Source organism: Bombyx mandarina, chromosome 23 (genome assembly GCF_030267445.1).
Source record: "Bombyx mandarina strain Sakado chromosome 23, ASM3026744v2".
NCBI classification, from domain to species: domain Eukaryota; kingdom Metazoa; phylum Arthropoda; class Insecta; order Lepidoptera; family Bombycidae; genus Bombyx; species Bombyx mandarina.
The window spans coordinates 6,641,181-6,654,581 of record NC_143229.1 but is presented as its reverse complement, the minus strand read 5'-3'; the positions used below and the strand labels follow the sequence as shown (position 1 = coordinate 6,654,581).

General features: G+C 34.6%; 1 protein-coding gene and 1 long non-coding RNA gene across 2 annotated transcripts in view; one reads left to right on the top strand and one right to left on the bottom strand.

Moving 5' to 3' along the window:
- Positions 1 to 13,401, top strand: part of LOC149500134 (uncharacterized) — a 43,730-nt gene that overhangs the window by 888 nt on the left and 29,441 nt on the right. The window lies entirely within an intron of this gene.
- The window catches only part of jeb (low-density lipoprotein receptor domain-containing jelly belly protein), a 101,826-nt gene continuing 91,799 nt past the window's right edge, over positions 3,375 to 13,401 (bottom strand). Inside the window, exon 4 of the mRNA XM_028182220.2 lies at positions 3,375 to 12,788. Within this exon, the coding sequence (XP_028038021.2) occupies positions 12,729 to 12,788 (60 nt within the window). The 3' untranslated portion in view covers positions 3,375 to 12,728. The remainder of the gene's footprint in view (positions 12,789 to 13,401) is intronic.

The window sequence follows — 13,401 nt, the reverse complement described above, 5'->3', positions numbered from 1 at the left end:
AAGACGTCCCTAATATCCCCCAAAACAACAGATTTTTACATGTATTTTTATTTTATCAAATACATTAAAACTAATAACAACTGAGACTTACCTTGAATATATATGATGGTTCAAACACTAAATAACGTTTATAAATCACAGTCGTCTTCTATTATTATCAAATAAATAAAAGAGAGCAAAGTTTCTAGCACTAAAATAATTATCACCGCAGAAAGTTAATTTGAAACGCGATTTTTTATAAGTTAGCAGCTATTATCATGCATATTCAGATTTGTTTTGTGAACTTTCAACATTCTACTATTAAACTACAAAAAATGGAAGATTTTGCAACGAATATAAAACTAATATTGAGCGTCGAAAGATTTTCCCGGTTTTTTCCCGATTCGCCTCTCAATCCCTAATCGCCCCATTTTACGGTATGTAAGATTTCACATAATTGTAAGTGTTGGATGGGATGAAATGAAACAATCCTTTAAAAATGACCTAACCATACTTAAAAAAAGACAGAACAAAAGTGACGGTGATACTACGATAGGGTTTTTTCTTTTTCACTCTGTTGCCGGATGGTATTATTTTTTGAGCTTATATAAAAATAATGAATTGTATCCGCGCAAAAGGGAATAATTTATATTTAGCATATTTACATGTTACGAGATTCCTTGTTATGGAACTTACACAATTTAAAATGAATAAAAGGTCAGCGAAACAGACAATAATAATAAAGGCGATGAAGATGGACGATAAAGATAAGGAAAGTCGTTGATAACAAACTTTTTTTTTTTTCGTATTTTAGTAACTAGGTCACTAGCGCGACATAGGTATTAAGAATTTCAATATTGAAGTATATTGGGCTTCCCCAATGGTTTCCCATAAAGTTCTGTTTTGTTTAAAGTTCTATCTATGCGTTTTTCTCATCCAAGTCGTTCCTGCCATTTTTTGTGTCACATCTTTTCATCTACAATACATTGTTGTCGACCTACCTCTATTTCGGTTTTTGTATGTTGGACACCATTCTGTCACTCTGGCCCATTTTTCTATTTGCCTCGAATTAGATCTCCAGTCTATTTCCACTTCAGTTGTTGTATACGGTATTTTTTAACTATGATTTTTGTTTGTGTTCTTATTTTTGTTAACCGTATTTTATCTTTCAATTTCAGTTTAGTATACTTCTTTCCATTCGGTGTTGACAAATTTAGATTTTATGTTCTTATTTTATATATTTAAGATTTTCTTTGCCTTAATCGGTATTTCTGACTTCTTCATGACATCTTTATGAGCCCCATACCTTTTCCATCCTATTTTATTCTGTCATTGATTTCCTTTGTTGTGAGGTCTTGTGAGGTCTTGATATTCTAATTTAGTAGCGTTGTTAGAGGAACTTTATTGTTAGTTATCATCATGTTTTGCTTGTGTTCATTGATAGTCCAAATTTTTTACTTTCGTATACAAGTCGTTTAATCATTTTTTGTAGTTTCTGGATTTTCGCTTCTAAGTATGAGGATGAAAACTAACAAAAAAGCGAAAAATAATGATATCGATACTATATTATAATTGGAAAAGTAGGAAATGAGACTCATAAGCGACAACACTGGATGTGTCTACCACCGGATCGGATAGGCCGCTAGCCTATCCTATCCGATGGTAAATTTTCTCAAGTTGAACCAGTGAACTTACCTACCTGTTCGGGCCTTGTTGGAATAGACCTTAATTTAAGCTACCAGCAAAAAGGCACGAAAAAAAAAACAGTTATCAGTTTTACTCGAAGCGAAACACTGTGATGTCGTACAATCATAAATATGTACTTGGGCGCACTAATTTCGTGTTCGTTTAGTGTCGAAGAAATCGAGCGGCGTATGGCTCTTTCAAGGTCAGCCATGGACTGGCTGAGGAAAATATGGGGGAATCAAAATATCATCAAAGCCACTAAAATTAGACTTGTAAGAGCGCTCTTCTTCGCCATTTTTCTTTACGCACTGAGTCCTGGACATTAAGAGATAGTGAGAAAAAGAGGACAAATGCTCTCAAAATGTGGTGCTGGGGAAGAATGCTACAAATATCGTGGATGGACTTCAGAATAAATCAGTTAATTCTACAGGCACGCGGCATTGAGCAGCGTCTATGCTCCATCGTTCAGAGACGCCTTTTCACTTCCTTCGAACACGTGTCGCGATGAAGTGACTACTCAGTGGAGTGCCTTGTGGTGCAAGGCATGATTGAGGGTACAAAACTGGGCGGTAGATCACCGTTACGATGAGTCGAATGCAAGAGTTAATGTATCTGTTGGATCCGTCAGGAGGCTCCTGCGTGATCAGGATTTAGGGTAATAGTCAGCGGCGGCAACAATAAAGCGATTATCTTGACGCACGACCATTCTGTCAAGAGACTAAATGACTAAGAAGAATTATAAATGCAATTTCAATGGTATCACAGGTATTGCAGACGAAGACAAGCAAAGAAAAATTAGCGTAATGGAAGCACCGTTCGCTGGGCAGTGGGTCTCCCAGATAAAAGGCCTAGAAGAGGGCGCCCCCTGGATCCACGGTGGACAAATGTGACCCGAATAGTTAAAGAAGCCCAACTTAACAGTGTGACAATTCAGATTAAAAATCCCTGGCGCTTACGAAGTAGGAGAGTCAACCCCACCTAAAGTGGGATAAGGAAAAGAAGAAGAAGAAAAGTGTAATTTATAAATCCTCGTCTGCAATACTTATAGTCATATTCAGACGAATTTTATTTTCAGTATTTAGTAGGTACTAAGTGGTCTAAAGGACAAGACGTCCGGTGCTTTCATATCTACGGATGCAACTGTGTTAGAATTCCGCGGACGAGTACCAGTTTTTCTAATGAAATACGTTCTTAACCAATGTTCACAATTGACTTCCATGGTGAAGGAGTAGCATCGTGTAATAAAAATCAAAGCCGCAAAATTATAATTTGCGTAATTACTGGTGGTAAGATCTCTTGTGAGGCCGCACGGGTAGGTACCTTGCTTATTTCTGGCGTGAAGCAGTAATGCGTTTCGGTTTGAAGGGTGGGGCAGCCGTTGTAACTATACTGAGCCCTTAGAACTTGTATCTCAAGGTGGGTGACACATTTACGTTATAGATGTCTATGGGCTCCAGTAACCATTTACCACACGGTGGGCTGTGAGCTCGTCCAACCATATAGACAAAAAAAAAACTTACTCAACTAGATTACCGAACTAGAAGCTCTTGCTTGAATTTAAATGTTTTAGTGATTGAGCTGCACTGCACTATTTTACACCCAGTAATAATAGGACTGAGAATTATTTCTGGATATATTAGCACTCTCTAATACAAATATACATTGTACAGGGCAGTAACTCTTAAAAAACAGAATAAATAAAACACTAATCATGGCTGAGGCATTCGTAACATATATTTTATTTTTGAGTTTTTTATATTTTAATACAACATACATAGTAATTAACAATACGTAATAAATAGTCCAAAAGTATATTACGCCTACAAATTAGCGTAGTCAATATAAGATTATAGTCATATGAGTTGCTTTACACCTCGTGCTAAATGTCAAGGCAACTCCATGACCTAGAGGAAAAGTGAGAATATTCTTTAAGGGGACATACCAAGTGTAAGAGAATTGTTCCCGAAGTTGAAATTTCTCAGTTAATTGTAGTAATTTCATATTATGTAAAGACTATAAAAACTTAGGGACCAAAAACTCACTGATTCAATTTCATTATGAATGACAGGACTCATCTGATTACTGGCGTTAACTCCGCGGTTCAAATAATTTTAAAATGTAACTACTTCACATTGCTTAATTTTAAAATCAGCAGTAAGGTTCATAAGAGAGTTTTTTTAACTATGTTAATATATAGTATATTTTTGCGTAATCAGTAAACTGCCTGACTTAGGATTTCTTTTATTTTTATTAACGATAAAAATGAAATATTGTCAGAAACGGAAAACAACACATTTCATAGGTCCAGTAGAAGCTACTCGCTCTTTAATTTATTTATATTTGTAAACCCGCCAATTTTCAAAACTTGAGGATTAACATTTTCGCTCATTTAAAATAACACGACGGACACCCTTGACATATTATGAGACTTGGTAATTTAAGATTATTAGTTTTTCTGATTTGTCGTCCCAGGAATCAATAATAGTACTACTTGTCTTCGTTATTATTTTGTTTGTTTTTTATCTGGAATAGATAAGCGAATGTGGCTAACGTCTACTACAAATAATTACCTAAAATAAATGCAATTTCATGTAATGAAATGATTTCTGTCTTTTACTGAAATCATATATCTATATCTATACTAATATTATAAAGAAGAAAGATTTGATTGTTTGTTTGTATTGAGTTGGTTCCGAAACTATTGAACCGATTTAAAAAATTCTTTCACTGTTGGCAAGCTACACTATCCCCGGGTGACATAGGCTATATTTATTAGATTTTCAAAAAAATTAGTGGTCCTTACTGAAAATCCTATAATGTAACCCAATGTATAAAAAAAATACCTAAAATTCTTTACCTCGCGTGCGCTACTACTCAAGCGAAGCCGCTAGTATATATATATTATAACCACGAGCCTACTCAGGAGATCTACCCAATAGGCTATGATGCAACTAATCGCCTTTCGGGAGTATTTCTCTTACACTCTGTTTAGGAGTTGTGTTCTGGAATACTTCTATATTTTTGTGTATAGTTTTACATCAAATTCAATGTCATTTTGTGTTAGATTTTTTATGTAGGTACTCAAATGTATAGGCAACTAAAAGTGTACAAGGTTGGCTTGACCAAAATTTTTTTAAAAATCTTAGTTGATGTAATGTAGAATTTGGTATAGCAAAACAATATAAATTACTATGAAACATATGTATACTTTTTGTCGGTGTAAAACAGTAGTCAAACAAGTAGGTACGTATCTACAAAAATAGTTGTATTTTTAATCTATAATTTTAGTGACGGATAGTCGGGCTAATTAATTATGTAAGGTGTAGGTTTGCAATCGTTTTTGTAAACATCTATTCCGTCCATTGAAAAGTTTTTAAATATTCTTTACTTGAAAGTCAAAAATAAATAATTTTACTAACATTACGTCGCTTCCAATATTTCTAAATTATTTGTATTATTACTCTAGGGTGCAGATCGTAATATACTTGAAATTATTTGGAAATTTTCGTAGTTTTCAAATGTATGGAAGAGCAAAATACAGAAAAGTACCTTTATTGAAAAAAAAGTTGTCTTTTAGATTTACTAAATCGAATTTAAATATAAACGATGATTTGTGCTTTGAGTTTGTGCCATACTTTTTAAAAAGAAATAACATTACACAAATGACATATTATGAAAGGTGCAATAACGAGTTGGCGACAAGGTGGCGAATTGTATACAATTATTGTGATTACTTGATCTAACTTCATTGCATAGACAATGTAAACTTTGAAATTAGGAATTAAATTTAATATTTACACATGATACGTACACATAAAAAGACTAGAATTGTTAAATATTTATAATTTAATAGATATAACAATTTAAAACCTAAGAATAAAACTTCGCAAACAAAGTTTTTTAAAGCCTTGAAAATAGTGCAACTCTATTTGATTAGGAACATAAAATATCAACTGCAGCAATTCACGCTACCGCATAACATTAAACCATTGCAAACATAACACACTCATATCACATTTCACATTCTAAAATGATTTTTCACGAATGTACATAAATATGCAAATACAATTTTATATTAAATTAACAATGATCACATTGATAGTCTATTCTTGAGATCTTTGCCCTTAACCTAGAGTATTTTAAAATATCACAATAAATTGCTGTGCACATACGAAACAGGCAAATTTTGAGTGCAATTACATTAATAATTTATTTTTCCTTCTAAAATATTTAATAAGATACAAAGTGTACCTTGAAATTAGTAGGTACACACCTAATAGATTTATACGTAATTACGTGCTGCCAATGAATAGTTATGCCAATGCAGAAGATGCGGTAATTTATAAGCTTTTCACTTGCATTTTCGCTAATTCTAGTCGTTCTTCCAGATTATTCATAGCTAACAAAATGATAACTGAAGTACTCATCTGCTCAGTCTGTAATCTAATATATTTAAACTAAGCACAACAAAATAATACGAAATAAATATCAGTTCTTGTAGTGAGCTACTCAGTAGGACATTACATGTTAACGTTATAAATGAAATTAATCTTGTTATAAAAGATTTCTCAAATAGCCTATTAATATTATATTTGTTTGACCTACCATAATTTCGGTTTCATTCTTTCTTGTAGTAGGTAATAATGTTAAAAAAGTTTTTAGAATTCAGATCAATTAATATGAATACCTGTTTCTTTTGTTGCCAAATAGATTTTTCTGATTGAGCTTTCGGTATATTCGTGGAATGTGATTTTTTAAAATTAAATACCTTAAATATATTGCAGGAATTATTTGATCTGATAAAAATCAATAAGGTTTAATGAATATGAAGCAAATTAGACTAATTAATATTACATTATATATTTAGATATTCGAATTTAACTGCCCTTAAAATTGTTGCCGTAATGAAAAAAATGAAATAAACAGGTACTGTAGACGGCACATACATATGTATAGTTTACTATTAAAGTAATAAAAAGGCTTTTTGGCCGTGAGAACGCGAGGAGTGAAGTTGTGTGATTTGTTTTATTTTGTCTATTTAGTGTTTCTTCGGGTTTAAATGTGTAATAACGGTGGTTTATTAACTGTTTAGTATCTGTGAAAGTGCACAAATGTGGGAAAATGAAACAAAGCCGCCGAACATAACTTCTCGGAATCCTCTAAAAAGTCCACTGAAAAAGTCTCAGTGAATGACCACGATTTTAATGAGATTATATTATATTATATTTCATCACATATCATCTCATCTCATTTCATTTAATTTCATATTAAGTTTCCTTCGTTTTTTATTATTCATAAACTATAAATAATTAAAGCGGCGAATTATAAAAATCTTATTACTTGACGCTGCTAATGGTCGGTATACACTACAACGATTTATCGTAGCGATGTGACTGCACAGTTCAACTGTGCAGTTTATCGTACGTCCATCGATCAACGATATCTGCATCGATCGTCAGTTCTCTGCAAAAGCTCAGATTATAAAAATGTCATCTTTTTGGCTTTGTTGAGTTATTTCTTGTAAGAAGTTCGCAGATTGATTAATTTATTTACTGCAGTATCCCTATTTGCATTAGAATCAATAGGTTTGTACTTAATAATTAGCCTATCGTAGGCAGCATTTTTCTTGTTGCGGTCGTGATTATCTTTACTTTTCTTAATTGACAAGCAAACTTCATTTTTATAGCTCTGGATAAACTCTTCCAATAACTCACGGATTCTTCTACAATCTACTGGCAACACGTTCTAACGTGCGCGGACGCGTCCGCTTACAGCAAAATTTGTGACCGAACTGAGCGATTGGACCTTGGACCAATTTCCGTCCACACGCTACGATAACTGCACAAACGAACTGTGCAGTTAAATCGCTACGATAAATCGTTGTAGTGTGTACCGGAGCCAAAAACTAAAAGTCGAAGAAAGTGGTAGTACAAATAAAAATAAAAAAGTGCTGAAAAATCTCACGATAATGCTCATCAAAGCATAGTTTTACATTAATGTATGAACAATAATTGATTTTTTATCCATTAATAATTTTTCTATTCCCAGAATTATTACCGTCGAACCTGTTGGCTCAAGAACGAAGTTCTAACAGGTCACATCGGTATTTTTGTATATTGCTTAATACCAATGTACCAATGTATCAAAATTCACATCGTTGAGAGGCATATTTTATTTTTATAATCACTGGGTTTGTAAAAACAATGCTTTGATATGCCTCCGAGCCTTATGTGAGATTTGTCGATTTTTTTTATTGTCCACATCCTGTCAAGTCCCTCTATTTTAAAACTATATAGGTAATCTAAAATACTAACGCTAATTTTTTTTGGATTTTTATTTATTTTTAAGTAGGTACATAACTGTGCAAATATATTTTTCAGTGCAATAATAATACTTTTATAATATAACTACTAACATTTAATTAATATTTTTTACAAGTTTATAATTACTATTAATGTGTCCTAGTTGTTGAATAAAACTCGTGCGAATGATTTTACCCTAAAATGTTTGAACAGTGCATAAATAATTTTAAAGAATGTGCTACGTTTTATAATATAACAAGGGAACATGTTCAAGATATTTTGTAATTGTTATTTAGAAGGGATGTGAACAATATTAGGCAGCAATTAGCAAACATGGGCTTAAAGTCGTCGTGGCCTAAAGGATAAGACGTTCGGTGCATTCGTATCTTGCGATGCAACGGTGTTCGAATCCTGCAGCCGGGTACCAATTTTTCTAATGAAATGCGTACTTAACAAATGTTCACGAGAAGGAATAACATCGTGTAATAAAAATCAAACCCGCAAAAAATTATAATTTGCATAATTACTGGTGGGAGGACCTCTTGTGAGTCCGCACGGGTAAGTACCACCACGCCGTCTATTTCTGCCGTGAAGCAGAAGGCTTCAGTAACCACTTAACATCAAGTGGGCTGTGAGCTCGTTCACCCATCTAAGCAATAAAAAAAAAGTGTTAAGTGAAGTTAATAAAAGCTTTGTATCTACCTATATATTTGGTATTTAATTTCAATTATGTTTGAAACTATCTCAGAGACCATAGAAGAAGTGCAATTCAGTATATCAGGGAACTCCGACTCCTGGACGTCCATAAGTCGAGCGGGCCAGACGGCATCCCTGCAGTGGTTCTGAAAACGTGCGCCCCTGAGCTGACGCCTGCGCTAACGCGTTTGTATCGCCTCTCTTATTGCACTAACAGGGTTCCGTCTTCATGGAAGACTGCCCACGTCCACCCTATCCCCAAGAAGGGTGACCGGTCGGACCCATCGAGCTATAGGCCTATCGCGATAACTTCCTTGCTTTCCAAGGTGATGGAGCGAATAATTAATATACAACTCCTGAAGTATCTGGAGGATCGCCAGCTGATCAGTGACCGACAGTACGGTTTCCGTCACGGTCGCTCAGCTGGCGATCTTCTTGTATACCTTACTCACAGGTGGGCTGAAGCCTTGGAGAGCAAGAGCGAGGCTCTTGCTGTGAGCCTTGATATCGCGAAGGCCTTCGACAGGGTCTGGCATAGGGCACTTCTGTCGAAGCTACCATCTTACGGAATCCCCGAGGGTCTCTGCAAGTGGATCGCTAGCTTTTTGGATGGGCGGAGCATCACGGTCGTTGTAGATGGTGACTGTTCTGATACCATGACCATTAACGCTGGCGTTCCACAAGGTTCGGTGCTCTCCCCCACGCTTTTCATCCTGTATATCAATGACATGCTGTCTATTGATGGCATGCATTGCTATGCGGATGACAGCACGGGGGATGCGCGATATATCGGCCATCAGAGTCTCTCTCGGAGCGTGGTGCAAGAGAGACGATCAAAACTTGTGTCTGAAGTGGAGAACTCTCTGGGGCGAGTCTCCAAATGGGGTGAATTGAACTTGGTTCAATTCAACCCGTTAAAGACACAAGTTTGCGCGTTCACTGCGAAGAAGGACCCCTTTGTCATGGCGCCACAATTCCAAGGAGTATCCCTGCAACCTTCCGAGAGTATTGGGATACTTGGGGTCGACATTTCGAGCGATGTCCAGTTTCGGAGTCATTTGGAAGACAAAGCCAAGTTGGCGTCCAAAATGCTGGGAGTCCTCAACAGAGCGAAGCGGTACTTCACGTCTGGACAAAGGCTTTTGCTTTATAAAGCACAAGTCCGGCCTCGCGTGGAGTACTGCTCCCATCTCTGGGCCGGGGCTCCCAAATACCAGCTTCTTCCATTTGACTCCATACAGAGGAGGGCCGTTCGGATTGTCGATAATCCCGGTCTCACGGATCGTTTGGAACCTCTGGGTCTGCGGAGGGACTTCGGTTCCCTCTGTATTTTGTACCGTATGTTCCATGGGGAGTGCTCTGAGGAATTGTTCGAGATGATACCGGCATCTCGTTTTTACCATCGCACCTCCCGCCACCGGAGTAGAGTTCATCCATACTACCTGGAGCCACTGCGGTCATCCACAGTGCGTTTCCAGAGGTCTTTTTTGCCACGTACCATCCGGCTATGGAATGAGCTCCCCTCCACGGTGTTTCCCGAGCGCTATGACATGTTCTTCTTCAAACGAGGCTTGTGGAGAGTATTAAGCGGTAGGCAGCGGCTTGGCTCTGCCCCTGGCATTGCTGAAGTCCATGGGCGACGGTAACCACTCACCATCAGGTGGGCCGTATGCTCGTCTGCCTACAAGGGCAATAAAAAAAAAAAAAAAAAAAAAAAAAATATGTGATGAAGGTGAAATTTGTTTGATCCCAAAGAGCTAAAATAGCCAAGTGTTTTGAAGGTTCTTCACTTCTCGGTCTAGTCTGCCTGTAACCACTAGGGGGACTACAAATTTCTTCATACCCATTCACATTAAATTTTACTATGGAATTTCACCTGGAATATTTCCACTTCAAAATGTCAGTTCTTTGTTTATGTTTAAGTAAATACAAAAAATTTAAAAGATTTTGAAATATGTTTTGAATAAATTGGATTCACTTTAAATGCCCTAATTAAATACATTACCAAGCTTCAGTACCCATTTATTAAATTATTTTAATGGAATAATACGTATAATATTATAGGATAAAGGGCTTTAATATAAAGCTTACAAATTCTGATCATGTCTATTAATATATTGAGTTTTTTTAAGTTATCAAGTCCTGAAAATGAAGTATTGTAGTAAGTATTATAGGTATGATATATGAATTGTTAACTCTGAAACTTGATGATTCATCATTCTTTCATTTTCAATTCTTCAATTTAATTCTTTTTTTATATCAGACTTCAAATAAAAAAAGTAGGTTCTGTCCTATATTTTTTTTCTTTAAGCTGATTTTGAAAACTAATTACGCTATTTTAAATTAAAAACATACAATTTTTATTATGTGTTTTTAATTAAAATAATTAATTTATACTGGAGAAATCGCACATTAAAATGCAATAATATTTATCATGCCTTTGTAACTTTTTGTACATAATAAATTACATGAATTGTAAGTGTAGACAATTGGTTGGAGTCAAAATTTAAATATATAAAAAAATGATTGATTTAATAAAACATCAGTGAATTTCACTTGATGTATTTTTGCATAATTTCTCCTAATAGTCTGTGGAGATACAGATTTTGCTCCACCTCAATGCTGCGTGCAAATAGGTGGAGATTGGGTTCAGAATGGAACCCAAGGGTGTTGATATTTTCATCCGCACTAAGGCTAACTTTGTTCAATTTTACTCAATAGTTACATGAACCAACTGCCTACATACTTGATAAGGCATATAAATATCATAAGAATGTTGAATTTGGTATTAATTTTTCTGAATCATACCATTACTTTTAACCTTACATGTACGAATCTCCATTTCGAATATTTTGATATTTATAGGAATAGGATTTTATATAATAAAAAAAAATGTAGTTCTTAATTCTCATAGACCTTTAACTGATAATTTGAGATTCTGCTTTATGAATTGAAATATCAATAGGCTATTCTGAAATTTAATGAGAAGTCAAAATTAGTATGAAGATGACTCATGAATATGACGTTTTAAAACGGCGAAATATAGAGAAAAATTTAAATTAATTTAATGTCCGGGTACCTATATTAAAATCTATTGAGGATTGGTTAAATTGTAGGAACTTCATGACTAGCATTTTATTGCTCAAATATTATTATTTCCATAGACTTTAGGTGAATGAGAATATAAATAATAGTCTTTTAATTTACGAACTGTTTGGAATATTTACCTAATAATTACACAAAGTCTTTAAAGAAACCTGAAGCCTTATAAAGAAAATGCAAGTTTTTAACTACCTACTTGTTTCATAATTTGAATAATAGATAGTAGCTGCCTTTCAATGAGTAGTTCTCAATTGTTATTCAAATACAAATTAAAGTTAAAACTCAATAGTTTCAATACCTAGTACAGCTATTATAATGCAACTGTACTTCTGTCTGCCCTTTGTTTTAATCCTTATTTTGATATAGACATAGTTAACCGCATTGTATATAGGCCGACAAAAACTAAACTTTCATTTCATATATTTACATAAATAGTCATACAATAATTTACAACCTTTAATTTAAGGAATTTTTGAAATACCAAGTAGGAAGGTTACAGAGCAAATAAAGAGTTACTACACAAAAAACAGTTGGTAAGTGTAATGTAAATGTTCTACTGACTAACATGTTCGCTATCAGTCTCAAATTTAGTACTCGATCCAACCGTAACATAAACAGCTGAGAAGATTTGCTAGGACGAAACCATATCACTTAGTCCATCAGTGTATCGCAATTCCAATGGCGCGCCTACCACGTTCATCACGTCAGCTTTATGTTGGTAGGAATTCTCCAAACACTACACTTCACATGGTTAAGTTTTTGGTATAGGCTGCACCACTACTTGATATGTTTCAATTATTTGTTCAACACATTAATGACTGGTGACGTCCGAGTAAATTTTTGTTTGCGCAGCATATTTTCACTTGATGATGGCTTCCGAACTAAAGTAATAAATCTTTGTCAGTTAAGCACTGAAGAAATTCCAAGAGTTTAAGGAGCCAGGTTTCCATAATAGTTTTTAGTTTAGCGTCCACGTGCCCATCGAAGTAGCGCGTCAGCCAATACGTCAAGGTGGGCCTTAGTCTGTAAATAATATTTTAATGATTATAAAACTGTTTACCGGTAACACAACGATAAATTAATGTAAATAATTCAACGAAATACCCTTTATCATTGTATTTTGTTTTCTAATGAGTTGTTTTTTATGCAAAGAACTACTTAGTGTTACTTTATAGTTATTCCACGTAATTTCAAAATAAGTATTATATATTTATTTATTTAATAAGTTGCACCAACAAAGTGATCATCAATACAAAACATTGACAAATTGACAAAAGTTCATGGCAGATGTCACCTCAATTATAGGTGCAATCGACATTGCATTAACATCAAAAATAAAAATAAAATATACAGCTAAGATTTGGATACATTTCATTCATTGCTTAAGATTAATTTAATTGGAAAATTCAATTTCAAACTTGAACTATAAACTCTTGGTGTTTGGATATTACCCAAAATCTAACTAATACAACTTTTTTCATGGTCTCTACTTCCTAGAATTGGGAACGGTCAAAAGTGAACTGATTGCTGTGTTTAAAGACACAAAATAGATAATTGCAGTTTTGCCGTTGTATTTGCCTTTAAGGCGTTGTCCACTTAATAAGTAAATTTCCCAAGATGAAAGATCATTGGGCGT